General features: G+C 30.5%; 1 protein-coding gene and 1 long non-coding RNA gene across 2 annotated transcripts in view; one reads left to right on the top strand and one right to left on the bottom strand.

Moving 5' to 3' along the window:
* LOC139087283 (uncharacterized) overlaps positions 1 to 26348 on the bottom strand; it is a 40083-nt gene extending 13735 nt beyond the window's left edge. Inside the window, exons 1-3 of the long non-coding RNA XR_011544114.1 lie at positions 25708 to 26348; positions 11166 to 11258; positions 5388 to 5515 (exon numbers count right to left, since the gene is read on the bottom strand). This is a non-coding gene — a long non-coding RNA (uncharacterized lncRNA). The remainder of the gene's footprint in view (positions 1 to 5387; positions 5516 to 11165; positions 11259 to 25707) is intronic.
* On the top strand, positions 13910 to 15564 carry LOC139087332 (uncharacterized). The gene is made up of 6 exons (XM_070636120.1): positions 13910 to 14257; positions 14342 to 14468; positions 14597 to 14757; positions 14886 to 14974; positions 15196 to 15249; positions 15321 to 15564. The coding sequence occupies exons 1-6, from the start codon at positions 13951 to 13953 to the stop codon at positions 15468 to 15470; spliced, it is 888 nt and encodes a 295-aa protein (XP_070492221.1). The 5' UTR covers positions 13910 to 13950; the 3' UTR covers positions 15471 to 15564.
* Positions 26349 to 27961: the final 1613 nt, after the last annotated feature.

The raw sequence follows: 27961 nt of genomic DNA, 5'->3' as shown, positions 1-27961 counted from the left end.
TTTGAACTTGAAAATCATCAAGTGAACATTTACAGCTTAAATGTCCATTTGCATTTTTTATTTTATATTTTATTTACATTTTTATTAGCATTTCGATGTTATTGATCTACATGATATCCACATACAAGATTCTTACATGATGTTTTTAAGTGTTATTGTTGCTGGAATATAAAGATATAAATGATATTATGATCGACAAAATTGAATCGATTTCAATTTAAATCAATTTGGTGCCATAACGGTCAATTTAAATTCAAATTTTTTTATTGAATTTTTATCGACAAACGAATTTTTTTCATTTACTGAATTAAATGCAGACATTTAAGCTGCAACGATGAAACAAATTAATTAAAATTATCAGTTTTATTTCTCATTTAAAGGGAATGCCTCTCAATTATCATGGATTTACCCTCTAAAGAATGAACACGGATTTAAATTTTAAATAAACCGTTAAGATGTAATATCATACTTTAATTTTATAGGAACCACAAAAGAAGTCTTGTAAAAAAGTTTATAATACACAAGAAAAAAAAATGAAATATTGCAGTCATTAAAATTACACCATGTTCTCTAAAAAGTATCATGATATTAATTTAATTAAGAATGAACATCAATCAAGATAAAAAAAAGTGTGTTGAAGAAACACTCACAGTGAATTAAAGTATATTTTTTGTTGCTTCGCAATACCGCGTAATGGTTTTAAGTGTCAGAATATTTCCTGTTGGACGCACTTTTTGTTAATTTCAATTAACGGTTTTTCAAAGTTCAAAAATTGCAATTCAGCGGAATTCAGCAAAATTTCAAAATTATAAAAACCGTTAAAAATTCAAATTTGACATTTCATCAACTTAAGTGCTTAATATTACTAGAAGCTGAGTGAAAAACATCCAGTCAGTCAAAATAAACGCATTAACTCATTTATTTGCACTAATGAGTGGCGATAAAAAGAAGCTAATGTATTCACTCAATATTAAAAAGTCACATATTAAGAAGTTTAAGAATTGTCCGCGCTATTTAACTTCTACTTCTTCATTCTTAATGTACAAATCGAAACGAATGCCGTTGCTTCTCGAAAAAAAATTGTGTGTATATTTGCCTTAATCTCTAATTGAAACTGTGCAAAAAAGACAGTTAAATATGCGTCAATATTTAATTTTCATTGTGTCTGTCTCTTCAATGGCCATAAAGAGATCTTTCTGTAACTAAGCACATTGAATTTCCTCTTTAAGAAATATCATAATTGAAAATTTTTCTCAATTAACGTTTTCTTTCATTCTAAAGCTTTTCTCAAAGTCTTAGTCTATTGTTAGTTCCACGTAAATATGTATGTACGATTATTGGATTTCTTTTTGCAGACTCAAAATGATTTATTCATAAAATTCATGAAAATATTTACGGTATATTGAATGATGATGATTACATTCACTTTAAAATTTGACACTTTTGTGTGCATTTCATGCTTATGTGTAACATAAAACATGATGGAATGTGCAGAAACTGTAAGTACGCCCACACACTAATTTTAATTCAATTTCGTTAGATTTAGACGATGTACAATGATGATGAATATGATTTGGATATTAAATTTCCATAAACAAACAAAAAGCATTGTGTAAAGATGTGGACGAAAACCTCAAAACATTTGTAAGGTTCTCAAACACTCACTTAGTATGCAAAGAGAGAAAATGTTGTACGAAAATTAAGCATGAAATTTGTTATTAACGGCATCTCGTATTTATACAATTATTTCCGTCATTTTAACAATTGTCCAGTAACAACAGGCACATATGACAGTGCATAAAATCAGACCTTCGACCAATTTCCATAAACAGACAATGAGAGAGAGATTCTTCTTTCCATTCATCGTCATTTAAATAAATTAATGTTGAATCTTGTTTAGCTAAGCAATTAAATTTCAATTTTAATGGCAAAAAGGAGAATCATTGTATTTATTATAAGCATTCATTCTATTTTAATTGCAGTTCCATTACTATACTTAGTTGAAGATTGCAATGTTAACGAATAACAAGAGTTGCTCGATAATCGATTTGTCTTTATTGGATTAAAATTGATATGTAAAATTTTAACGGATTTTATTGATTTGAAATTTCAAAGTTCAAATTTTGAACTTGATATGTAAAGTTCAAATCTATAAAAGCCGTTAAAATAAATAGCAATTCATTTGGATGATTGCCGCTGACAAGCCATTCGCTTTGATCGTTCAGCCACACAATGATCTTCCTACGGTTTTATACTTTTCATTTGTCCGACTCAAATGATAATTATTCATTTATGTCGCTTTATAGCACTTACTATTTTACATGCTGATAATTTATACAAGCAAATACAGCAATTAATAGTTAATAAAAAGAGCAACAGAGTTAAATGAGAAGACACAAAAAAAAATAAGATGAAAGAAATTACATTTGAATTGGTAGCTGGAAGCAATATGTCTTGAGACGAGCGACGATGAATGTAAAAAGATAAGTTATGGATTTTACCATTAAATTGCATACAAAACACAATTTGAATAAGCACAACAAACATTCTGTACCTGTGTATGTACTTAATTAATTTTATATGTCATAAATTATTCAATTTAAAGAAAAAAAAAGAGATGTGAATGTAGAAATATTAAGCATTGGTAAATGCCTTTTTTCATCTAAATTGCACTAACAAAAGTGCAAGCACAAGGCATGTCCGTAAGTATTATGTTCACACGGTTTTTAGATTACGGTAATGCGGTGAGTGGAAGAGGCAAGCAAAAAGAGAAAAGAACATCAAGGAAGGAATAAAAATTAAGAAAATTTGCATTAATGAATTCCTAATGGACATCCATAATTTGCCTGTGCTTTTTTTGGGGGATAATTTTGTATGACGAGGAAGTGAAATGTTACTTCTGGCCATCAATTATTAGCATAGCTAATTGTCTCTCATCCAACAGAACAAATTGATCCGTTTATCATGTCTGATTGCTTCACATTTAAGTTGATTCCATTGTGATCTCATAAATATTCAATAGAATCAATTTCTGGATGTCTCGATACATGAGCATGGATGAAAAACCTTCGCGGAAACGATCTCACTGAAAATCGCTTCTCGACATGATATTTTTGATTTATTAATCATTCATTCGCCCATATAACATTGCCAATCTGATATAATAATCTGTCTGCGATATCTTTTCATTCCCTTCTTCCTTCCCCGCCATCCATGCGGCACACACGAAAGAATCTCAAGCCATTGAGATGGAAGAAAGGAAAGAAAAAAAAACTCGTTTGCGGAAATCATACAAAAAAGCGTCTCTGCTCGCATTCTTTAGCATTTGATAGACGCAAAATATTTTTTTTTTCTCCTTGCTGCATATTTTTTGTGTATTTGTTCCTTTATGTAATTCATCAGCAATTTCGTCATTTTCTTCTTCCTTTCGACAGATTCTCAACAAAAATAATTTTTCAAGGCCAAAAAAAAATTTTGTGCGCGATATTTCAAACACATCATCATCATCATCATCATTGTCGTGAGTGAAGAGAAGCAGCAGCAGCAGTAAATGGATGATGGATTTAATTGTTGGGTCATTTGATATTCCTGTCATGCAAGTTTATAAAATATTAAATCATCCGATAAAATATTTATTCGAAATGGGAGCATTTTAACATCGAAAGATTTAATCGATAGACTAGAGGGGAACATGATAGAAAATTCTGGACTTTTTATGTCTTGCATTGATTTTTGTTGCTCGAAAATTCATGATTTTTGATGTGCAAATTTGAAAATTAGATGATCGTTAAATTTATTCTTTTATTAATTTGTCAAATTTTGACATAATTAAGGCATTTTGTGGCTGTAGTCAATTTATGAATCATTTAAGAACAGCAAACTTATGCTGACATCTTTGTCAAAGCTTTTAATCATGTCAAAAATTGAATAAAATGAATTTTGTGCAACTTGAAGTTAGCTTCAATATTTCAACAAAATATTCAAATTTTCATCGAAAAATCCCTCAATTTGAGACAGGAAAGCTTAATGACAACGCAAATACAGAAGTCACCACTGACGATCAACTCCATTAGTGTCTCTTTCCTATGCCATTTGCTGCCTGTCGTGTTCATAAAATTCCAAAATCATTAAATTAATTTTTCTCATTCCACAACAAAAAAAAATTAATTTTCGTCCATTGAGTCAATTTCTATCAAGAATTTCCCATCATCTTGAAGCACCAAATATGGTGAGTGGCATTGTTATGTTGACAATTACCGAAAAATATTACGCGATATTATTGCATCAATCGCGGAAAAAACGGAAAGACCGTTAAGATCATTGAACATTGTCAATAAATTTATTTTATAGCAAAGTGACTCAATTTAAAGTAATTTTTTTGTAACCGAAAAAAAAAAGAAAGAGGAAAGAAGAATTTTAACGTAATTTGCGGACCATAAAAATCTGCTTCGAAAGCATGAAAAACTATACGGTCATAACTTCCTGTGTGAGCCAACAATGACCAAGGGAATTTAAATATATTCTTTTATTGCACCATTAAAAGCACTTTCTGGGCTCTTCAGTTTCGATAAATATCAAATTTCCAACCACCATTTGACATCTCTTTTATACCTGAATGAATAAATTTTGAATCTAAGATTTCTTTTCAAATTTGGCAGCTGCAAATCCTTTTTTTATTATTACTTTAATCATAAAATATATTTTTCAGAGCAAATTTATGATGATGATGGTGAGGCACACCGGCATGTGTTTAAAATTGCATTTTTCACTCCATCTTTGCTCTCGTTATCACATCTTTAATGTGAAAAGGAGTAGTACGGAAGTGATGTTCTGAATTATCAATTCTGTGACAAAACGGTCATTAAAAATTCAAATTTTGAACTCAGAAGCCAACTTCAAGTCACATAAGACAAAAAGGTCGTTGAAAGTTCAAATTTTGAACTAAGAAGCCAACTTCAAGTCACATAAGACAAAAAACGATTGTTAAAAGCTCAAATTTTGAACTAAGGAGCCAACTTCAAGTCACACAATGAAATTTGAAAATCAATTTAAAATCAAATATTCCTGATCCAAAAGCAAATCATTGATGAACAGACCCAAGAGAAAATTAAGAGAATTTCTACATGACTCCTTATCAGTAACAATTTTAATGATTTGTTGTTAATGAGTTTCAATTTTAATTGAATGGAACACATTAAAATAACTTTACAAAAATTTATGTATATCCATTGATGCAATCCGATCTTTCATCTCATCTCACTCGTCTGCCCATTTTATTCCATATATAAATGCATAAATTTGCAGGCCGTGAATGCAATATGTATGGCATATTAAGAATGCTGATAATGCAAATAATAATGAAAAAAAAAACAGAAATGAGAACTCACCGATCTGAAGGAATGACGGTGAATATTTGACATGCTTTGAGGGGCAGGACTTTTGTGAAATGAATATTACGATCGCAGATCACGTCTATGCTTCAGTCTCCATCTTCCTTGATCGTCTGACATTATCTCTGAAATTAGAAAGACAAATGACAACACATTAGTGGGCTGAATAAACATTTTAATTAAAAAAAAGTATTATTATTGATCGTTAATCATCTTTTTATGGACAAAAAGCTCTAGATTCAGATTGTATGGCATCTCCTCCAACTATTTCTCATTTACAATAATTCATTCATTGTGAACTTGTTGAGTAAATCTATTTTCAATCAGTTCCTTTTGTTATTCCACAATCATCAATTCATGTGCATGATTGAGTCAATAAATTAGACATAGTGAATGAATGAGCTGGGTAGCTCGAACAAAAAGATCTTGGAGAAATAATGACATGAATGATATATTTTAAAAAGGCAAAGAAAATTGCAATTAGGTCTCGCGCGAAGTCTTACGTGTCATTTTGAAGAAATGAAATGAAATGAATGAGAAAAAAGAGCAGTCAGCTATGATTCGCTTACAGTTCAAATTATTGAAGCGAGTCAGATAAAAGTGAGCAAATATTAATCATATTTCCGAGTCAGATAAAAGTGAGCAAATATTAATCATATTTCCGCGGTAAGCGATAATTTGAATCGAGCAATTTATCTACCGTACAAAACTATATACTCATAATGCTATCCATGCGATCTCATCGTGTCATAATTCTTCTCGGTCGTCAACAGCTATGAGGAGAGAAAGAAATATCTCTTCTTTAAAAAAAAAACTCATTCAAAAGCGATTCGTTTACAGTTAAAGATTGCCGCACAATAAACAAAAGGCAATGGCTGTCTATTTTGTGCAACACGGCAAAATTGCAATTTGTACTACAGAGAGGCACAGAGTGCCTTGTTTCGTATGCTATCGTTCTTTATGCCTTATACCTTATTGTGTGTGTTGAAGTTCAAGTCAATTTATTTTTGAAATTAACGTAATGCAATCACTCGAGTTCTAGGAAATTGCTCTATGGAATTATGAAATGTGCGAATTATATGAGGAAGTTTTAGAAGGAATTTTTTATCGCTGTTATTAAGTCTAATTTTATGGTGGTTACGGCAGATTTTTCAAGTATCTCTTTAATCACTTGTATCTTTGCCTCAAGACCTTTGTAGCTCACCAAAATATATTTTCCACGTTGAGATTCTCTTACTTCTGATCTTTTCAAGTTTCTGTTTACAGACATTCCAAATTGAATTTTTCTTGAATTTGTGGAATTTTCTCTAGAGTTGAGCTTTAAGTTCTTCAAAATGTTGATCTAAACTTCCCAAAGTTTGATAATTTGAAGATCCACGTCTGATTGTTAATGGATTAGAGATGAAAATGACAAATTTGTCTAAAATTTGATTAAAGACTGAGTTTTTTAAGAAAAGGGTAAGCAACTATGTAAAAGTAATTATTCTTTGAATTAAAAAGGACCGTTATAATAGAAAATTATTCAAATGAGCAAAATTCAACATTTTTAATGCACAAAACTGTTACAAAAGAACTTGTGCATAAGTAAACCCGAGGCTAGAATTTCAATTCTGATCACATAACTTAATCAAGCTTACAAGAAAAAAAGTATGAAACCATTATGTAAAGCAGAGTTCCGTAAAACATTTTTGCATAAAGATACTTACGATCTATTCAGAAAATATAATGAATAAATCTTTACAATGAGAAGAATAAAGAGACATTTGCATTTTAGATCAATGAACAGTTTGCATTGGAGTCTTCATAAATCGTCTTTATTGATTAGAATAATATCATAAAAAAGGAAAATAAACCTTGTCATCGTTAAATTTAAATTTACTTCCATCATCTATAATCTTTAGGATGGAAAACAATGACCGTATTTATAAATGATAGACTTTGTATTACTACATAGTAAAAACAGCAAGTACTGACTGATCATAAAAATTGTTATGAGGAAAAAATTATATATGAATTTAATGAGAACATCAACACACACCCCAATATGGCACGAAGAATCTAAGTTCTTTACGCAATTCACATAAATATTTGTTTAAGTAAATTTACGACAAAACTTTAATGATCCTGAATGGATCACACACACGCAATTGAACTGGGTGTGATGCAAAATAGCGAAATTTCCCATTTTATAGCTATTATTTCTATTTTATTTAATTATGTCTTAAACATTTCTTGTCAATTAGAAGAGTCATTTGTTCTGATGAAATTAGCATCGACATATAATCTTACGCACGCATTCCTTAAATGACCTTAAAAAAATATATAGTAAGAGAAAAATTCAAAGTCAAGTCTAAAGACAATAAAATATTGTACAATTATCCCATACAGATTTCATTTTAGTAACAACGTAAATGATACGGAATCGAGTATAGCAAAAAGCTTTCAATTTATCGCGGTACATTACAATTGCGCCTCACCCTTATGAATATGTATGGGATAATAATATTGAGTATAACGTCGTTGATCCATTATTGAATAATCATAAACAAAATTCTTGATGAAGCTTTATACTTGCATAGTTCTTTATTTAAGCTTAGGAGAGAGAGAAAAAAATAAGGTAAGGTACGATAAAAATGAATGTATGTACTTACATTCAATATATAAATTGTTATAAAATAGAATCAGACGATTGAATATAATAATTGTGCCTTGTGCTATTATTCAGCATATTGCACTAGTACAATTTTGTGTTTTAGCACAAGCGAAACATCTCAGCATATTTAGAAGCTGCAAGTGTGATTCTTATATTCATTTTGTCTTGACTGTTCATACTTTGTTCTTAATTTGAGGATTTAAACATTTTAACGGTCGAAGGAAATTCAAACCTCAAATCATCAACTCTTGAGAATTGAAATTTCAAATCTTAAAAAGCCGTTAAAAGTTTAAATTTTGAAAATTCATCAAAAAACGCCTCAGCCAACTAAAACCAGCAGCATTTTCCAAGAGTTTATTCCTTCCATTTCCTTCTATTCTATTATTATCTAATTAAAGGCCATAAATGCATGATATAATCCCGGAATGAATTATAATCGCAGAAAAAGAAGAAAAATCATTTTAATAGATTTAATGGAAGCCCATCCATAGAAAAAAAATTGCTTTGTTTTTGTGTTTTACATTTCGATCAGTGAGAAATGATCTGACCGTAGGTAGAAAGCTAAAATAGTAATAATAATAATGATTGTGCGGTCTGACCTTCTTCTCTCGATTCTATATATTTATAGCAAGTCAATGATGCACTTTTGTATTATTTTTCTCCAATATATATATAAAGGTACATACAACCTTCTAGAAGAAGCGATTGCAATTGCAATGATCCATAAACAAAAGGCATCAACAATAAAAGCGTTTCACCCAAGAATCCTAACGGTAAATTTTTATATTTTCAGAAGGCAATGCAGCAACACGAAAATCATATTTTTTTTTTAAAAAAATAAGTCTACTACGTTTTTGTTTAGAAATGATTTGAAAGAACATATCACAAGGTATTGAAATGCATACAATTGTGGTGATGTAGAAGTTACTTCTAATTGCAAATATGTGGTAAAGTAAAGAATATGTATCATTCATGCCATCTTCATCTCATTTGCATACCACGAATGCAATGTGATGAAATGCAAGAGGTTGGAAAGGTTAAGTGCACTAACATTTCTTTTCTTTACTATCTGACTCTTCTGTACTGTCTATCAAACCACAACAAAAGGGAGTATGTCTCTATTTTTTATGAGTTTTAAGATGAATATTTGCCATTTTTAGATTTATGAAGATTTACATAAGTTTTTATTGCTTCAAATAAAAATATGAAGTTCTGACTTAAGGCAGATAATTGGATGAATGATTTATTATTGGATTTTTACTGTAAATATATTGAAAATTAATTATATACTGAAAGGATTTAATTATACGTGTGAAATGCGCTAAAAAAAAGTTTCCTCCGCTTAAGGCTGTTCATGTAAATCAGAATTTCATCGGAAATCATAAAAAATTCAATGAACTGATTTTAATCTCAAACAAGTTCAAGCTTTGAAATATTCATGCTTATTGATCGATCAGTTATGGGAGGTCTAGGTGTTGCGGTTGATCAGCTTTCACAATGACTTTTGTCAATAATTGTAAGAAATATCAACTAAATTGTAAACAAAAACAAAACTGATTTTCACCATTTTCACCACAAATTTTTGAAATTTAAATGTACGTTAATTTGTATTACTGTTTTTACCTTCTGGCTAAACATCTGATCATGCACATGCAATCAGCTCTATCGTGATCTTAAGCCAGTTCATAATAAATCTAACCTCCTACGATACCCTCACCAAATCATGCATTCAAACCCTCCAATGATCTCACCATACATTCGATGCAATTCCTGGTTCCACTCGATGATTTTCTCAACCATTAATCGGCCGGGTCAGTGCAATATTACAACAATAAAATGTGTAAAAAACTGAATATTGCGAAACCGAGCCCAACCTATCAATAATTGAGCATTCTTACTGCCGCATGTAGTCGTCGTCCATAATTGTGATACATAGTATTAGTCGAGATCATTTTCGGTCATTGAATTACACAAAGAATCTAAATATTTATCTTATAAGTAAACTTAATGAATTACTCTTTGTTCTTATTGTGAAATCAGCATTACAGAGTCACACATGTATTATCAGGAACTGTCATGAGATATTATTATAAGTAATATGGTCTTAGCACATATCTCGTAAGTTGCTTTATATTATTTTTTTTGTTTATTTGAAATAAGAATATTTCTCATATATACACTGTGTGTTCATTTCTAAGAAGTGGAGCTTGATTGCGAGTAAAAAGAATTATTTCATCATCGCTAATTTTGTTATATTCGCGAGACTTGACTCAATAGAGAGAAGAAGAATTTTTTTGGTTTGGTGTGTTGGCTGGTTGACTACAGAAAAGAGCATTTAAGCATAGCATTGTACATACATATATTATAGAAAGAAGAAACAAGTATCAACATGATGATTCTCGTACAATGTACGAACATATGTTAATTTTTTTATTATTTAATATCATGAAAGAGGACAACAAAAAACACAAGCTGAATATTTTTTTTCTTATTTTTATTCTTTTTTTATACCAAAAGAGTGAAAGATTATGACAAACATATTGCTCCGCACTTGACAGCTTCGCATGTCACTAAATGATAAATTATGAAACTACTACCATTTCCGCAATAGGCAATAAGACATAAATATTAATCCGGTTCATATGGATAGCTCTAGTTTTCATCAACATATTGAAATAGTTAAGATTTCTAATTTATAACCTCATATTCAGTTTGAACTTATCTTGTAAAATGTTTAATTACATTTCAAAAATTGTCATTTTTATCAAAATTACGTCTTAATATCAAAGTTTGTGAGTTGCTTAGCTGATCTTTTGCTACTTTATGAACCGAGCATTCATAAAAACAAGATCCAGTAGAAGCAAATCAGCTATATAAATTGAAATTTTCAATCTTAAAACATTTCCCATATTAAATCAAAATTTGACATAACAGCAAGAAGTTACAAGTTCATTTGCTTGTCAAATCCAAGAGCCCATCCATACATCCTGAATCTTATTGTCTTTTATTTCTTATTATTATTTTTCATATACTACATCATCGTCGTCGACATGTTGAACCGTTTGAGGTCAACGACAGTTGATGCACAATTTTGGTAGTACACAATTTGACACTTTACTTACAATTTATTTTAACATGCTGAATATTAATTTGCTCCACATCTCTCGCATACACACGCCAATAAAGTCATTAATTTACGGATTCATTCGCCTGGCCTGTAAGAATAAGGAAAAGAAGGAACATAAATTAATTAAGAGAATTAAACTTTTTTTTTAAGATCTTATGCAAATTATTTTCAGAAAATCGTTCGAGACACGAGAAAGAAAAATGAGAAACAAATTTAGAGCACATCGCCGAAAAAAAAGAGATGTGATGAGAACAAAAACATTTTTACGACTGTGCATCGTCAAAACCAATTAATTGCTTAAACGCATACACCATAATTATTGCGATTCCAATGTGCATTCATCAACAAACGAGTTGGGCATCACCTGGAGGCACAAATAAAATAATTTTTTAATCGTTGAGAGCGCTAAAAAAGAAGTTTAAAGTTGCTGCTTAATGATTGCATCTCTAAATCCTTTTTTAAGTGTCATTGCCATTTTGATGATTATCCACCGCAATTTAAAGTGATTTTTAAGAACCATCATTAACCGACTTCTTTAATTTATCGTCTGTGATTCTGTGAAGATTTTTTTGACTGACTTCTAGAGTCTCAGACATGATTTTCATGTTTAAAGCGATTAGAAATGAGAAGTTGCAAAATACCCGAAAAGTAAGTGCTTCAAAATAAAATAAACCTATCATTATGGATGTTAAGCTTTTTTCGTCAATAATTACTCGATTTTTAATTCTCCAAAGCTTGCTTTTATCGCCAATAAATAAGAATTTGAAGAAAATTATTTGAAAATTTGGAATTTCATTAAATCTGCTATTATTTATGGACTGGATGTTGTTCATATTAAGCTTTGAGCCTTATAGCAGCAATAGATAGGATCCAGGATGATACAATAGCTTGATTTAGGATGAATTACAGAAATAATTCAAATTGAGGTTAATTGTAAACAAAGACTCATTGATGTCATTTTAAAGTAAGCAGCACGAGAGAACGACATTCCACAACCACGATCCCCATAAATTCCGTCAAAATAATCAATAAATATATAATAAGACAAGATAAAGGAACCTGTTTGCCCACAAATATCTTCTTATTTTTCACAGAAGCTCCAATGTAATTCACATAAATAAAGCGAATCATGCTGGATGATTATAAAGAAATATTAAGCAAAGGAAATTAGTAATTCAATCCACAAGAAGAAAAGAATTGAGGATAAGAGATTTTCGTGTCTTCTTATTCATCCTTATTGTCGATGAAGGTAATTCAATATCATTCCTGCACAAAAAATTCATAAATTTTTTCGAATATGATTTAATGAACAGACATGTATGGCTGAATAAAAAAAAAAGAAGTATTTTGTTCCTTTTGTGTGATATGAAATTTAATGCTCGATTCGTGATTTTTGTGCTCAACATTTTTTTAACACTCGAGCTTTATGGGGATTTTGTTTTTTTTATGGACGGAATGGTATATTGTGTTAACAAAATGCTTTAGACCTCATACGGCGATCTATCTTCAGGCAATTAAAAAGACAGTTTGTAACTGTGCAATCAATGAAATCTCTCTTTCTTCATATATAAAGTAGACGAGGGCACCAAACAATTAACGGCATCATCAATTTTCTTCTTTCTGTGTCTCATTTTTTTATATATTTCAAATGAACCATGTCATAAAAAAATCTATTGTGTCGTATTGTATGGAAGCAGAAATAAAAATTGTGAACTGTGCGCCCACGAAACGTACCAACAGTTAGTCATTAGCTGAAGACATTGAGCAATGTTTGTGCTGACATGGAGTTTTATGCCGGACATATACAATTTACAGTTTCGCAGTTGGACAACCGGTGTAAAGAAAAACCAAAAATAGACAAATAAAGAATGTACTTGTTACACGTCGTAAAAATTCTTCTTTCATACCTTCTCGCTTCTTTTTCCTCAATTCAGCTCGCCGTATGAGTCTAATTTATAAGACACAACAATTGTATTATTTTCGAGGTAAAAACTCAATAAAATATTAGTGTTATTGTTATTTCTATTGATATATTCATATACATCGTTTATATCGTTATATCTTCATAGAAATACGAATTGTTAAGTCATGATGCGAATAGATAAATGCTTTTTTTATTAAAGAAATAAGTAACGAGATGTATGTGAAGTTCCGTGTTAAATTGCTAATTGTAACGAATTTTTGATTTTTGAAATTAAACATGTTTGTTATTTTAAGAGTCTATTATGGACTAAGCTGCTAATTTGTTCTGTTTGCAGCATATCTTAGACAATTTCTAGATTTTCAGGAAATTTGAAGTTTTCTTTTGTTTACAAAATTTTGAACTTTATTTTTTGAATTTTGAACTTCCGTTAAATTTGAAATTCAAAATCTTAAATTTCTGTTAAAAATTTTGAGTTTGAGACTCTAAAATGACTTGATTGATAAAATCTTAAAATTTAAGACTGCCGATCATGTAGGTCTACTACTGAGCTACTAAACATTAGCAGCTCTCATATGACCTTAAATCTGACTCAAAAATCAATCATAAGTAAGCATTTTCAATTCTAAATCACAGTTAGCTTTTAAAATTTTACCAAAAAAAGTAAATTTTGAGAAATAAAATTTCACAAAGTTTAGTTATGATGATGTGTAACCAGCCTGTCAATTATTTAGATATTTATCAGTTTACTGGACGAATCTTAGGTAAAGGAAATTATGCGATTGTTCGGGAAGCAATTTCAAAGATAACAGGGAGGAAATGTGCAGTAAAGATTGTCAATATTGAGAAGGATAACTACATGAAGCACCATTACAAACGAGAAGGGTACTTTTTATCACAACTGAATCATGAGTACATAATTAAACTGTTTGATGTCCAGGAAACAGTAAATAAATTTATTTTGGTATTAGAATTAATTCCTGAGAATCTATGTGATTTTGTACGAAATTATAAACGTGGTAAATTAGAGGAATCACTGGCAAGAGAATTATTTCGACAAATTACATCGGCAGTTGCTTATATACATGAAAAAGGTATTATACATCGCGATATTAAATTGGAGAATATTCTGATAGATACCAATCAATATAAAGTAAAGCTGACGGGTAATTATTAATAGCAGACAAAAGCATTCCATTTATGACATTAATCCGTCCACCTTCTTATTCATCATCGCATGTTATTATTAGATTTTGGACTCAGCGAAGAATGGGACAAAAAGAATCGTCTGACGACAATTTGTGGATCACCTGAGTATAGTTCACCTGAAATACATGAAGGCAAACCATACGGCAATGAAGTTGACGTTTGGGCGCTGTAAGATATCATTAAATCATTTAATTTCTGTACATCTCCCTTTGTTTTTTTTTTTCATTTCTTCGTGAGATGAAAATGAGAAACAGAAGAAATAATAAAGAAATTTCATTTCTTAATCTGATTTTTAGAGGCGTTGTTCTGTTTGCCATGGTTGTGGGCCGCTTGCCTTTCGAAGTTCAATGTAAGAAACCCGTTAGCAACAAACAACGTCGAGAGCTCTTTGCTATCGAAACGAGAGACGGAATTAGAACAAAAAAGCATCAAAATTTTATGAGCTCCACATCAGTCTGTATGTATCGTTCATCGGCTGATCATGGCTGATTTTTCCATCGATAAATCAGCAACTACTTAATGCCTTATTTTGTTTCTCTTCTTAATTGATGTTAATGATCATTTTTCTTTTCATTCAATTTTCAGGTTTCAAAGATCTCATATCAAAGCTACTAAATCCCGATCCACAGCGGCGAATTCAAATCGAGGCTGTTGTAAAGCATGATTGGTATAAGGTATGGTTAATAGTTATCTGATAAAAACAATCCAGCTATGATCATTTTTTATAGCCGGAAGTTAAGATTTATGAAGCTATAAGATACTTGATATTTGATTCCAAAAAAATATCGTAATAAAAATTCAGCATGAAAATGTCTTGAATATAGAATTTTTTACACGATTACGCCCGGAACTTTAAGCTGGATCTAATAATCTATCTATTTTTACACATATTTAGTTCATCAAGATCGATAATATTGTGAATACAAAGAAGTTGAGCACTAGTAAGCAAGTAATTAATCACATTAAGCACCCAATCCATCACAAATTAGCACATTAATATTTTTCTTATTATTCTTATAGACCACGACCCCATGCAGTAGTAGCATTAACAATATGACCATCAAACCGAGAACGGCACATGTCCGTGAATATGCTTCAATACATAATCATCGTCCGATTACGCAAGCTGAAAAGTATCAAAGCTTAAGAGTCTACAATAAAGTCAAATAAAGAGACTCGATGAGAAGAAAAACTCACACTGGATTGTCGTGTGTAGAAAAATTATGAGTCATAAAAAAGAACGTGCAAGAAAAAACATTAAAAAATATAATTTACATTGACTCATCCGGAGCTTATTATAGCCTAGCCGAATTTGAATAGAAAAAAATAAAATTTCATTATATTTCCATATATGCAAATTAAAAACAGTCTAGCAGTGCTTATCAAATTAATACAATCTCTCATCATAATCTTTAAGCCCAAGCTTCTTCAAGCTCTCTTTTTCCTTCTTTTATTCCATTTTGCTGTCTTACTTTCTTGTAAATATATCTCAACAAAGTCCTATTTATCGAATGAATAGTTACTGTTCTCATTGAACTCGAGATGTTCTATAGTTATACTTATGCTTAATACTTTTTGCGTGAGAGGTGGAATGTTGGCAAAACTTGGTAGAAAAAAATGATTTATTATTGAATCTATTGAGTACAATGAGTATAGAAAAATATGGACTTTAACTTCTTTAAAATGAGCGCGAAACAGCAAGTGGATAAGTCACTAAATGTAGATGACCTGAGCGATTTTTACTTGAAAGATCAATTGATAAATTACCATTGTTCATTGTATTTTATAACGGTTTTTGTAGAATTTGAAACTTTTTCGCATCTATTGATGCAAAGTTTTTGAAAATTGTCGGTTAAATTAACCAAAAATGATTAATTTAATCTAAATCAAGGTTTAAGTTGCTCATAAGTGTGTGAATGTTGGATATAGACGCGAGTTATTTATGATCATTATATAAATTCATTGATAGCCAATTAAACTTGTTGATATTTTTCGATTTATTTAAGATTTCAACTCCCAAAGAATAAAATGTTGTAAATCATATTGCTCTTGATATATCCAGTAAGGAGTCGTGATCATCATTGTTCCATAAGAGCGCTATGTTTGTGAGTAAAATGCTTTAATGAGATTCCATTAGAATTAAGTAACTTATCTCTCTTTTTTTCTGTATTCCACGTTTATATTATACGAGAATGTCGTGTATAAATTTACGTTATGGACTCATGATTGAGTGTATTTATTGGGTGAGGTAAAAGAAGCGAGGTAGAGAAAAAAAAAATTGTATAAATGGATAATCCTGTAAAGCAGCAATCATCTTAATCTGCCAATGCTACAAATGCAAACTCATAATTCATCCATACTGATGCAGAAATTGAAAAATGTTATTATTCATGTGGATATACTTCTTTTTTTAATTTTTTTGGTGAATGAAGAGTCCAAAAACGAGTAAGTTTTTAGGCGAGAAAAAAGGAAAAAGAAAAGAAAAATATCATGGACATTAACTATATTTATCTGTACGCGAATCCATTAATGATAATCATTAATTTTATCTCTCACAATGCAATAAAATTAAATTTTTATTATTTGATATTTAATATTCTACTTTCTGTAAGTTGTGGTGTACCTTTATTGCAAAATGGAAAATTATGATAAATTGCATTCGTTGCCTGGTTTTTTTTGAATGACTGTGGTGTGTGGATCTCATTTTCGTTGTAATTTGCAGATAACGCCTGTTGGACACAGCCCCGAAATAATATTATGAATATCTTATGGCTTATGAAATGATGGGGGGATAGTGATGCTGAAGAAACGAATTAAAGATAATTACAGGCTATTTAACGTCTCTCCACATCATCTCATATTTTCATTCCTCCTTATCTCCTTCTTTTTTTTTTCGCTCGATGGTGTTCAAAATCCACGTCATCGTGCCGATGATCGACTCAATTGAACTTGAAAGAGTAAAAACAAAAATACTGGTTCCAACAAAAAAAAAGTGATTATTTCTTCTTCTCTGAACTGGGGGATATATTGATGTAAACCGCGAATTGAAATCTGAATGAGGCGCGTGCAACATTACGTATATATATGTATATATACAGTTTCATGTGCGTGATAATTGGATTTTTGCACTATTCATTTAACAAGCACTTCGTTTAATTTCGTATATGAGGTAGGAATGACTTGAAATGTAATAGTCAGAAGGTGCGGACTGATATTGTTTTTTTGGAGGTCAAATTTGAGATCCAGTAAATCCAGAAATGATAATTTGCAAGATCAACAAGTCACAACATCTGATGTTTTGACTAGAGCTTGATTAAAATCAACATCAAGACATAAATCATCATCGTAAAGCCTTCTTTTCGTTATTACATTTTTCCAATTTGACATAAATCGGAGAAGTTAACGGAATTTCTTCTTTTTTGTATTTATTTATATCTCATTCCACTTCTGTTCACTATTATTGTTGATATGTGCCCTTCAATTGGCAAAAATCATAATATTGCTCAATGTATAATTACGGGTGGAAAAAAGGAAGGAGAAGAAGGTAAATAATAATAAAAAAAAATCGTAATGAAATATAAATCGTGCATGAATGTGTTACTCTCACATCAAAAAGTAAGCATTAAATGATTGAATTTAAATTGACTCATGCTCGCTTGCCATGTATAACATATATGTTAACTTACTTACGTACAATATAATTCTTACATATTTTCAATGTTTGTATTGATGATCATTCTCAATTCACATTTGTATAAGCTAGTCGTGGAAGGAGAAGAAGTAATGAAGTTGAACGATTAAGAAGAAGCTTCGAATTGGGATATAAAATAATTGTAATAGGTTTAAAGAAGATTTATTGACTTATTTTGCTTTATCTTTTCATTTAATAGGCACACGTATCATAACATCTGAATAGGTCATTCGAATGACTAGTGTCTTCTAAGTCCATACATCTGCTATTATTGTGACAAAACAAATGAATAATGTCTCTCCAGGAAATATTCGACAAGTATCAATGTATTGATTCATTTTACATAAAGAAAACGATTTGTAGCGAGTATTTTGCATGTGAAGTTCAGTGCTATTGTTTTGTCTTTTTAAAGAGCATTGGAGATTTAGAAATGTTGTTAAATGTGATGAAACATTGCAAAATGTAGTAAAACATTGTAAAACGTAGTGAAACATTGAGAAGTTGTTAAAAACGTTTGAAAAATGTCATAAAACATTTAAAGATGTGGTTAAACATTACAAAATGTAGTAAAACATTGAAAATTCACAAAAACCCTTCCAAAAAGCATTGAAACATTGTAAACTGCGCTCCATGTAATCTCTTCCTAACTTCCCATTTCAATTATTATTATTATTTTTGGATAAATTTTTTGCATAACTCAACGATACTTAATCGCTCCATTGTAAAAACATATATATCCAAGAATGAGAGAGAGATGGAATAAGATATAAGCAAAAGTTCAGCAATGCCGCAGATGATGAATGTTTTTCTGCCTGAATTATCGTTTCTCCATTCATGGAGCGAAAGCTCTTTTAATGCTAATGAGATGCATTGTGCAGAAAAAAAAAAAATGAACAATTTTTCTTCTTTTTGGGCAACACAGCAGATGAAATTTTATATTTTTACAATAATGAAAATGAACGATGATAATTTCTTAATATACCATCATCCGGGCGGTAGAAAGAGGAGTAAGAACATGAAGAAGACAGTGGTCCACGGTCGAGGTTATTATAACTGAACATTTTTCACACACGAGAGTAAGTTCAGAGAGAGAATTTCTCTCAATTCCGAGTTTAATTGATGATCCATTGAACAAGCGACCAGACATTCGAGCAAACATAAGTAAGTATGTATCTCTCCCAAAAAAAAAAAGCTGAGGAGATTAACAAGAATAAGAAGATTCTTCATTTTAATAACCAGTCGCACGTTGTTAAACACTAGCAAGTCGATGCAAAAGAGACGAAAAGAATTACGTTATATCTATGTGTCATGGGTAAAGTCTATCACAATCTCTCCATCCATCCATCCATCCATCCGACCATTCATTCTATTCAATATTGTTTAAGACAATGTGATTAGGTGTGTAGAGAGCAAAATAGTTAATGTTCATCTTCGTCTTTTTTTTATTTATTTCTAGTTCTGTTTAATAATGTGAAACACATTGCTTCTTGCCTTGCTCTTTTTTTTGTCGTTCACTCATTCACATTTCTTAAACTTACTTTTTTTTATACATTTCGAAAAAGAATCGTTTAATTTGTTTGTTTGGTTTTGGTTGATTTTGTACAGTTATTCAACGAAACATACAAAAAAGTATAAAAATGAGACGAAAGAACAGTTTATGTAGATATATATAAGTATACACATATATTGAATATTTCTTTTTTTTATTCTTTTCTTTTTTTTCGAGACATGAGAGAATTAACAGTATCTTCTGAGTGTGTACATTCATTTAATTTTTTTATTTTCATCTTTTTTTGGCGAGTTCATTAAATTAAAGAAAAGAAAGAACTTTCAATGTAAGAGAAGAGACAATCGAACATAAATCTCCAGTCAGTCGTCACAATTGGAATGCCTGTGTGAAATTCGCCGTTAGGTTTGATCTGTAGCGCTTTTTTGTTGCTACTTCATTCATGAATTCCACGAGGATCTCATGGTTATTGTGAATTAAAGGTTGAAAATTTTTTAACGGAAAAAATTAATTTGAATTTCATGAATTCAGCTAATATTCAGCGTAATTCAGCAATTCAAAATAAAATCGTTAAAGAATGTCATTAGACAAACTGAAAGCTTGTCCAATTAGTTCTCATAAGCCACATGTTAATAAGCAGTCACATTTTCATTCATTCTTATTCTTCTGCCCATTTTTTTCCTCATGAATTATTTCAATAATTAAGAAATGCTCAATATGCTGAATACTTTTTTACTATGAAAATATATTGCGTCTAATACATTACAATTAATGGATATCAACTCATGAGGTAAGCAGCAAGAAGCATATTGTTAGATAAGATTAGGTGTGTGTATTCAAAGCGCGCACACCTTATGAGTAAGTACAATCAAAGGCGATTGTTTGAAGACTCAAACAGCTGTTCCATATTTTTATACGCTCTTTCACAATTGACAATTTGCCTTTACTTCACTTCTTCTTATTGACTCTGTTCACTCACGAGGGGAGCAATTACGATGACTTTATCAGGAAGTTTCGATACATTTTTTCTTGTGCTTCTTATGAGCTATAATGATCGTTATTGCGAGTTCATTCAAATAGAAATATTTATGTGACTAAGGAAAAGAAGTGCTAGTTGTGCAACTTATTATGAAGGAAAAACTTGTTTTTCATTTGAGGGGAAAAAATGCATTACTCGAATTTGGTTTGTAGCCGTGCACACATTTCATGATTTAGTGTAAAAGATTAAATAGGTAATTCTAATTAAAAAGCATTTCTTTTATGTCTACAATTCATGTTTTCATGTTGCTTAGATGAATAAATTATATGGAATCACGCAATGTTTGATTTTGGTCAATTCTCAGAGATGAACATGTTTAAAGGATGAAAATTAACCTCAAAGGCATTTCATTCTCGTTCGTTTCTCTTTTTTATTTCCCTATTAGATAACGACAAACAATCGGGCACGTTTGATCAGCTTCATCTTATTTTGCACCATTCCTACTTTTTTTTGTGCAATTTTCTCGGTTCTCTCCTATTGTCTTTCATTTTCGGATGAATATATACCTCTCGGCTATAAAACGCGACGTTTGAAACGCTCGACTGCTTACCCAAAAACTTAGACCCGAATCAATAAACAACAGCCACACATACGAGCCATTTCTTATTCCAGGAATTTCATCATCATCGTCATGATCATTGTTTTTTTTTTGTTACTTCTCCTTCTCTAATATGAGATCGCTTCTTAGACTTTCAAATTGTTTCTTTTTTTTATAACTGCTGAACTTCTTATTATTAGCCTTTATCTTTTGGCTTATTTTTAGCAACATCAAATAAATCTTAAATTTCATCTTTATTTCTTTTTCCTTCTATAAACAAAAATTCTTTCCTCCTTTTTTTTACTTGTTGCTTGTTGCTGCTCAACTGATTCATGTTGATTCTCGTTTTTCGCGCATTTCATGGAATGATAAACAGTGCATTTCATAATCTTCTATTCCATCCACATTCTTTTACGTCCCGTTTTTGGAAATTGGACTTTTCTTTTCTTCTTTTAATTAACTTCCAAATTTGGTCAAATCAGGCAAACACAAAGAATGGATGGAACTTTGGAACCTGAATTATTTTTTTGTTTTTTTACGGGTTTTTTTTACAAAGGAGAAAGGCGTCCGTCTATACAAAAAAGCTCGTTGGACGAGAATCATATATATGAGAATAAGTTAGAAAATCATCGCTGATGATGCATTCATCATTTTTGGGAATTTTTGTAGATAGGATAAAATCACGAGGGCAATCAAAGAACTCATGGAAAGAAGTTGTTGAGACAGGATTGAACTTGATATTTGAATTTGACTCAAATGATCAATGTGACAAACTAAAGAATATTGCAACGGTTTTTAATAATTTGAATTAGTTTCGTTAAGTTTGACGAATTTTCGCTCAGTTTATATTGAAAAATATTAAAATTAATTAAATTAACTGTTTTAGAGACATTTTTGAACAAATCAGGTAATTCCAATCGATTCCTAAGCATATTCTTCAAGGTTTGTAATCAAAATATCAGTGATTGACTTGAAAAATCACAGGAAATAGCAACAATTGTGTTAAAAAATCATGTTTTCCAAATTCCAGTTATTTTTTATGTAAATTGTCCAAGAATTGACCAAACAGCGTCCAAAACATGACACAACAAAAACAATTTTATCTCAAAAAATCGTTCAAGATTTGGCGGTCCATCGACATCGACTTCAATGACTACACGGCAGGTTGTTTCCACTGATAACGAGTTTTTCGGCATTTTAAACTTTATTCTTCTTTGCTGTTGTTATTATTAATAATAATACATACACTTCTTAACTGAATTCAACTTTTTCGTTTGTTCGCTCTACATCCGATGACGCAAAAAATATATTTTGTATTAAAAAATTGCTCAACGGCGACTTCATTACGTAATCAATTTTATTCAATCTTATGGTGTGTCGTTTTGAGTATATCTATCTATATATATATTATTTTCATATGTAGCGTTTCTTGTTTACTTATAATATGTGCCTGAATGAGGAGTATTGCGAGGAGGAAGAGAGAAGGAAAAATTTACTTTTATGTGTCTCGCTTTGTCAGTCAGACCTTTTTGAATTTGTGATTTTTTTTATATATATTTTTATTATTCTTTCTCAGTGCTTCTTGTTTTTAACGAAGCTTTATTCTTTTCTTCAATAATTCATCGCATGCAAGAGCATTTATCGCGTACATACCCTTGAATTTTGAATTCAAAATTGAGCTCACTTCCTGTTCTCACTACACGATTACTTCTCTTTAACCAGTAAACAATATTTTCATTTGATGTTGACGACAACACCAACTAATGCGACATATTGGTTAGTCTTTATGCTTCCCTTGGCGCTTTATGCGAGAATAAATTAATCGGAATTGGCAATTAAAATTTTTAATTCCATAAATTTTCAAATTTTGTTTTTCTTAGGAATTGTCTGCATCATCATCTTTGACCATTAAGGAGTAGTCATGCAAGCGTAAAGTCGTAGCATATGGCATACGACGTCTTCACCTTCTCCCCAAATTATTTTTGGTTCCTTACTTCACTCATTCTGTTATCATTAAATAAATATAATACATGTATTATAATTCCTATAGAACACACAGTACAGCTTAATATCAGAACGAAATAAATTCTGTATTCATGATGAAGAAACATATGTCATTCAATTACTTTCCGTTCTTCATAGCAACATCGAGAATTATTTTGTTGGCTGTAAAATAACCCAATTAGTCACATGTAGACTCTATCTCTGTCTCCCCGTTTCATTTTTTTCTTTTTTTGTAGCGCAAAAATGACAAAGAAGAAAATTTAAATCTTTTTTATCATATCCACAGCACACAATGCTCCAGCAAAGTTTTTTTCGTAAGTTGATATGACATCAGTCGTAAATCAAGTCGATTTTTTTATTTCTGAACTTTTTGTTTTTTTATTTCTCATTACATGTCAAAATAAAATGCAAAACTAGTTAGATAGTCATGAGAAACTAGTCTGGATGGAACGAATCTTTTGTGCTTACTTCCTCAACTGTTTTGGTTTTGACGAATTCTTGAGGCCGAGAATGGGACCAAAAATATAAAGGAATTCCCCAAAGTCACGACTAATCTCTAGATTGAGACCAGGAAGTCTTGGTCTGGGTGTCGAGAACCTTTAACATTTTTAAATGACTATAGGATTAATTCCCAGGTCAAATAAATGAATTTGGACTTCGTCAAGGGCCCACACCGCATGGAAGTTCATGCTGAACCAATTTCATTTGGGTTTATGGGAATATAGACCAAAAAAATCCTAAGCAGCTATAAATTAATTCACAACTCACAAACTTTGGTCTCATCCACAAGACAATATTAAAAGAACTGCCACATATTATGGACACTTCCAAGAATTTCTCCCAAAGAATTTTCGAGAAAGTTTGTGAAGATTTCAAGATTTTTTGTGTCCGATAAAAGTTGTACCAAAAAATCCATTAAAAGCATGTCATCTCCGACATGATACGTGAGAGTAACTATACATCCAATTACCCAATCATCCAGTCAAAATGATTCAATCAATAATTTTCATAAATTGTGAAGGAACTAAGAACAGATTTCATTATAATTTTAGAGGAATGAAACAATATAATATAATAAACTTAATAAGAAGCATCGAAAATGTTTAACGGTTCACTTCATTAAATGACATTTACGAAAAAAGAAGCACGCGAGACATCAAGCACAGCTATAAAATGATAGAATTTAAGATTCTTTTCGTCGTTCTATTTCGAGACAATTTATTTACGATGTATTACTGGAACTAACTGTGAACTGTATGAAATAAGGAGAAGGAAGGAAGAAAATATTGAGCGGGAAAGACTAAAAAGTTTGAGAATCACTGGTAGATTTTAGAACAGTCTGGCATGCAGTAGAAAATATTTATCAAACTAATTTAATTATTTTGATGCCGGTTCTTGCTGTATTTTTTTTTATATTTTTTAATACCATATAATTTTAAGTTTTGTTTCACATAAAATTCCTAGAAATTCAAGTCATTTGGCTGTCTCGCTTGAGATGGAGCAAGAAATTTCTGACTTTACGAAATGTTCGGGAAAAAAATGAAACTTCAAAAGAAAAACCACAAGAAGGTAATTTTATGCTAATTTTTTCCATGTTTTCCAACACGTCCATCAACATATACAAAATTATTCTTCTTATTACTTCTGTTTTTTTTTTTTTTGAATAGAAGAATGAAGCCGAAAAAGAGAATTTCCTTGATTTCATCAAATAATAGAATTAAGTGGATCTATTTTAACGCAAATTTAAATAAATTGTAATACCGAAATGTACATAATTTATTTATTTATTTTTTCACATCTCGTAATACAATTGATAACGGACTAAAGAGTGAGCACGTTTTGACACTTCTGAGCATTATTTGTTCTCTTCTCTCAGTGTTGTTATTCTGGATGTTTTCTTGGTTTGCTTGAAATCTGACTTAGAATTATCTGTGAGATGGATTACATTTTAAGAAGAGGAATTCAGAATTTTTGATGCATTGACCTGCTACCCAACTACTTCTGTGGTCTATGACAGAATTTAAGCATCAAAATGTCGAATTCTTATTAAACAAAGTTCGAAAGCGACCAGAATTTTATATGGAATCGGGTCGAATTTAGTCGTCTTTTCCATAAAAAATCATAGTCGACTACGATCTCCGCTATTTAATATGAAATCAGAACTCTAGATACAGCTATGAAACAACTTTTCGAGAATGTCTATGATTTAGAACATTATCAATTCAGTTCGATTCTAGACCGTATCTATTGGATTTGAACTTAGATATCTATGCACAGACTTTAACCAACTACTGAGGAACGTCTATAATTTTTGACAGCATCTAAGTATCAGGTGAGTACAATTCTAGACTATTTTTTATGTAATTTGAACTCAAATTCCTAAATACAACCTTAAATCAGCTATTTAAGAATGTCTATCACCCAATTTAAGTTCAAGTATACCAAACACTTCTTAAGTCCCAAACTTAATTTTTCTAAGTCTCAGAAAAAATCTTAACTTGACATTATCAAGTCATGTCATTCCTAGACATCCAGATTAACAACACTGCTTTGTCTCTCATTCAATTTCTCGTTCTTATCACTTAAATAAGCACTAAAAAATATTTTTTTTGTGTATTAAATACTCACCATTTACACAGCTAGATAGGCATGGCAAGTCAAGGCGTCAGAGGAAAATCCCAGCATCTTCTCATAAAACACCACAATTTTATTTACTTTTTTTTATTCTTTTTCATAACTTTATATTCTCACTCATCTGGCAGTCAATTTAAATTGGCGCAATTTTTTTATTCTTTTCATGCTTACTTCCATCATACTTAATTCCTTATGTGTGTAGATCAAGTCACAATTTCTTCTAAATTCAATCATTGTATGATTCAATTTAATTAAACTAATTTTCTGTGTCATTTTGTTCAGTATATCATTTTATTATTTGACTAGTGCTGGATGAGTCATCAGCTATCAGTCACAACCTTTTTTGTTTTTCTTCTTTTTTGTGTTTATTTTAGTTTGATGCACATAAAAAACAAATTTAATTAACATGAAAAAAAGTCACAATTTTTGCACATTTTTCGGAATTACTTTTTTAAGAATAAAAATCACTTCCAACTGACAGACGAAAAAAAAAATCAAGGAAGCTAGAAAAATATTTTTTTTCTTCTTCTCTGGCAACAAAAAAATAAAAAAAAATTCTTTCAAGAAGAAAGAAAGAAAAAAAAAGAATTTCTATCGGGAGATACACTAACTTCCAACCGATCGCAACCACGTTTTTCGAGTGATTGAATGAATGTAACTAAAGAAACTCTTTTCAATGTAAAAAAGATCAGTTTGGAAAAAAAGAGGCAACAACAACAAAACAACTGTATAATGCGAATGGAATGAGAGAGAAGTGGGGAGCGACAATATAAGTTGAGAGTTTTTATATGCGCAGCATGAATGCTGTTTATGAAATTTTTACTCATGTTCACAATTGGATTTCATTTACATTGTCGAGATATTTTGTAATAAAAATTTAAATTTATTTTAAGTGTCAAATATTCAGATCAAATGTGAATAATTTTATTGATTTTATGTTGTTGTTCTATGTGATAATTCAGTTATTCATCGCTGTGAGAGATTCTATGGCTTGATGTGATAATAATTTGAGTACTTGAGAATTTTGTATTTTTGGATTTTTCAAAATTTATTAATTTAGCGTTTTTTGGATGATTTATCAGATAATTTATTACAGGATCTGAATGCTTAGCTAGTCTTTGATATTACAATCATGTTCATGACTTGAGGAAGTCCTTAAAAAAGCCAAAAAAACCTAAATTTATTATAAACATTTTTTTATTTGTTTACATAATTTTGTATCATAAGTTTTAAATTGTAAAATTCTACTTTTCAGCACATGATTTCTTGTCATAATATTGATCTTCTGAAAGTTAATGACACAAATTTAAGTAATCAGTATGTTCAATGTCTGTAAACTAGACAGAATGTGTTGAAATTAGAAAAATTTAAATGTAAACAAATGAAAATTTGTACGACTTGAAGTTAGTTGCAGGTTAAAATATTCAAATAAAATTTTAACGAATAATTCAAAACTTGAACGCAATTCCAAAAACATTCAGCAGTACTTGCCAGACAAAGTATCTTCATACCTCAAACAACGCTCATTTCTTGTTTCCCCTTTTTTCATAATCTATTCTTTGCCTTTGTGTTTTTTTCTTTATTTTTTTGCGAATGTTGAGCATATACACATTGTAAGGGGAAAGAAGCACATTTTCTTATGTTGCTGAGCTCTTTAATGCTCAGAGTTCTTTTTCTTCTTTTTGCTACATAATCTCTTTTCTGTCAATAGAACAACTTTTCTTACCTGATTTTTAATTAATTTTTTTTTCTTGGTTCCTTTTTAGTGTGCATACAAATTTTTATGCTTTTTTTTTCTTACTTTTTAATTCTTCTTCACATTTTCACTGTCTTATTTTTTTGAGAAAAAAAAGTGCATTTTCCATGATGAGAACAGAATGTTTTGCATCGATAATCACCCGAAAAAAAAAAATAAAAATAAAAATAAATGTGCAGAATGAAATGTTCGACCAGAAAACAACAATTAAATTGAAAGGAGTGAGTGCAAAAAGAAACAAATATTTGCAGGTGAAAAGTCGGACTTTTTTTTGGACGACTTGAAATGTTTCGTAATAATATCAATATCAAGAATAATATGGCATATGAAAAACTCTCAAATATGCTTGCCTGATAATCATCATAATTTTATTTTTGTGGCTAAACGAAAAATTCGCCGCATGTTTAATCTTGATAGGGTATTGATGTTCAGTTCTGTTCTGTTTATTTATATTCATATTTAGTTCTCGTTTTTATTTTTCCAGAAAAAAAA

This window comes from Chironomus tepperi, unplaced genomic scaffold (genome assembly GCF_022539635.2).
Source record: "Chironomus tepperi strain 1889 unplaced genomic scaffold, CSIRO-AGI_Ctep_v1 contig_100, whole genome shotgun sequence".
NCBI classification, from domain to species: Eukaryota; Metazoa; Arthropoda; class Insecta; order Diptera; family Chironomidae; genus Chironomus; species Chironomus tepperi.
This window is presented reverse-complemented; position numbering and strand designations above follow the sequence as displayed.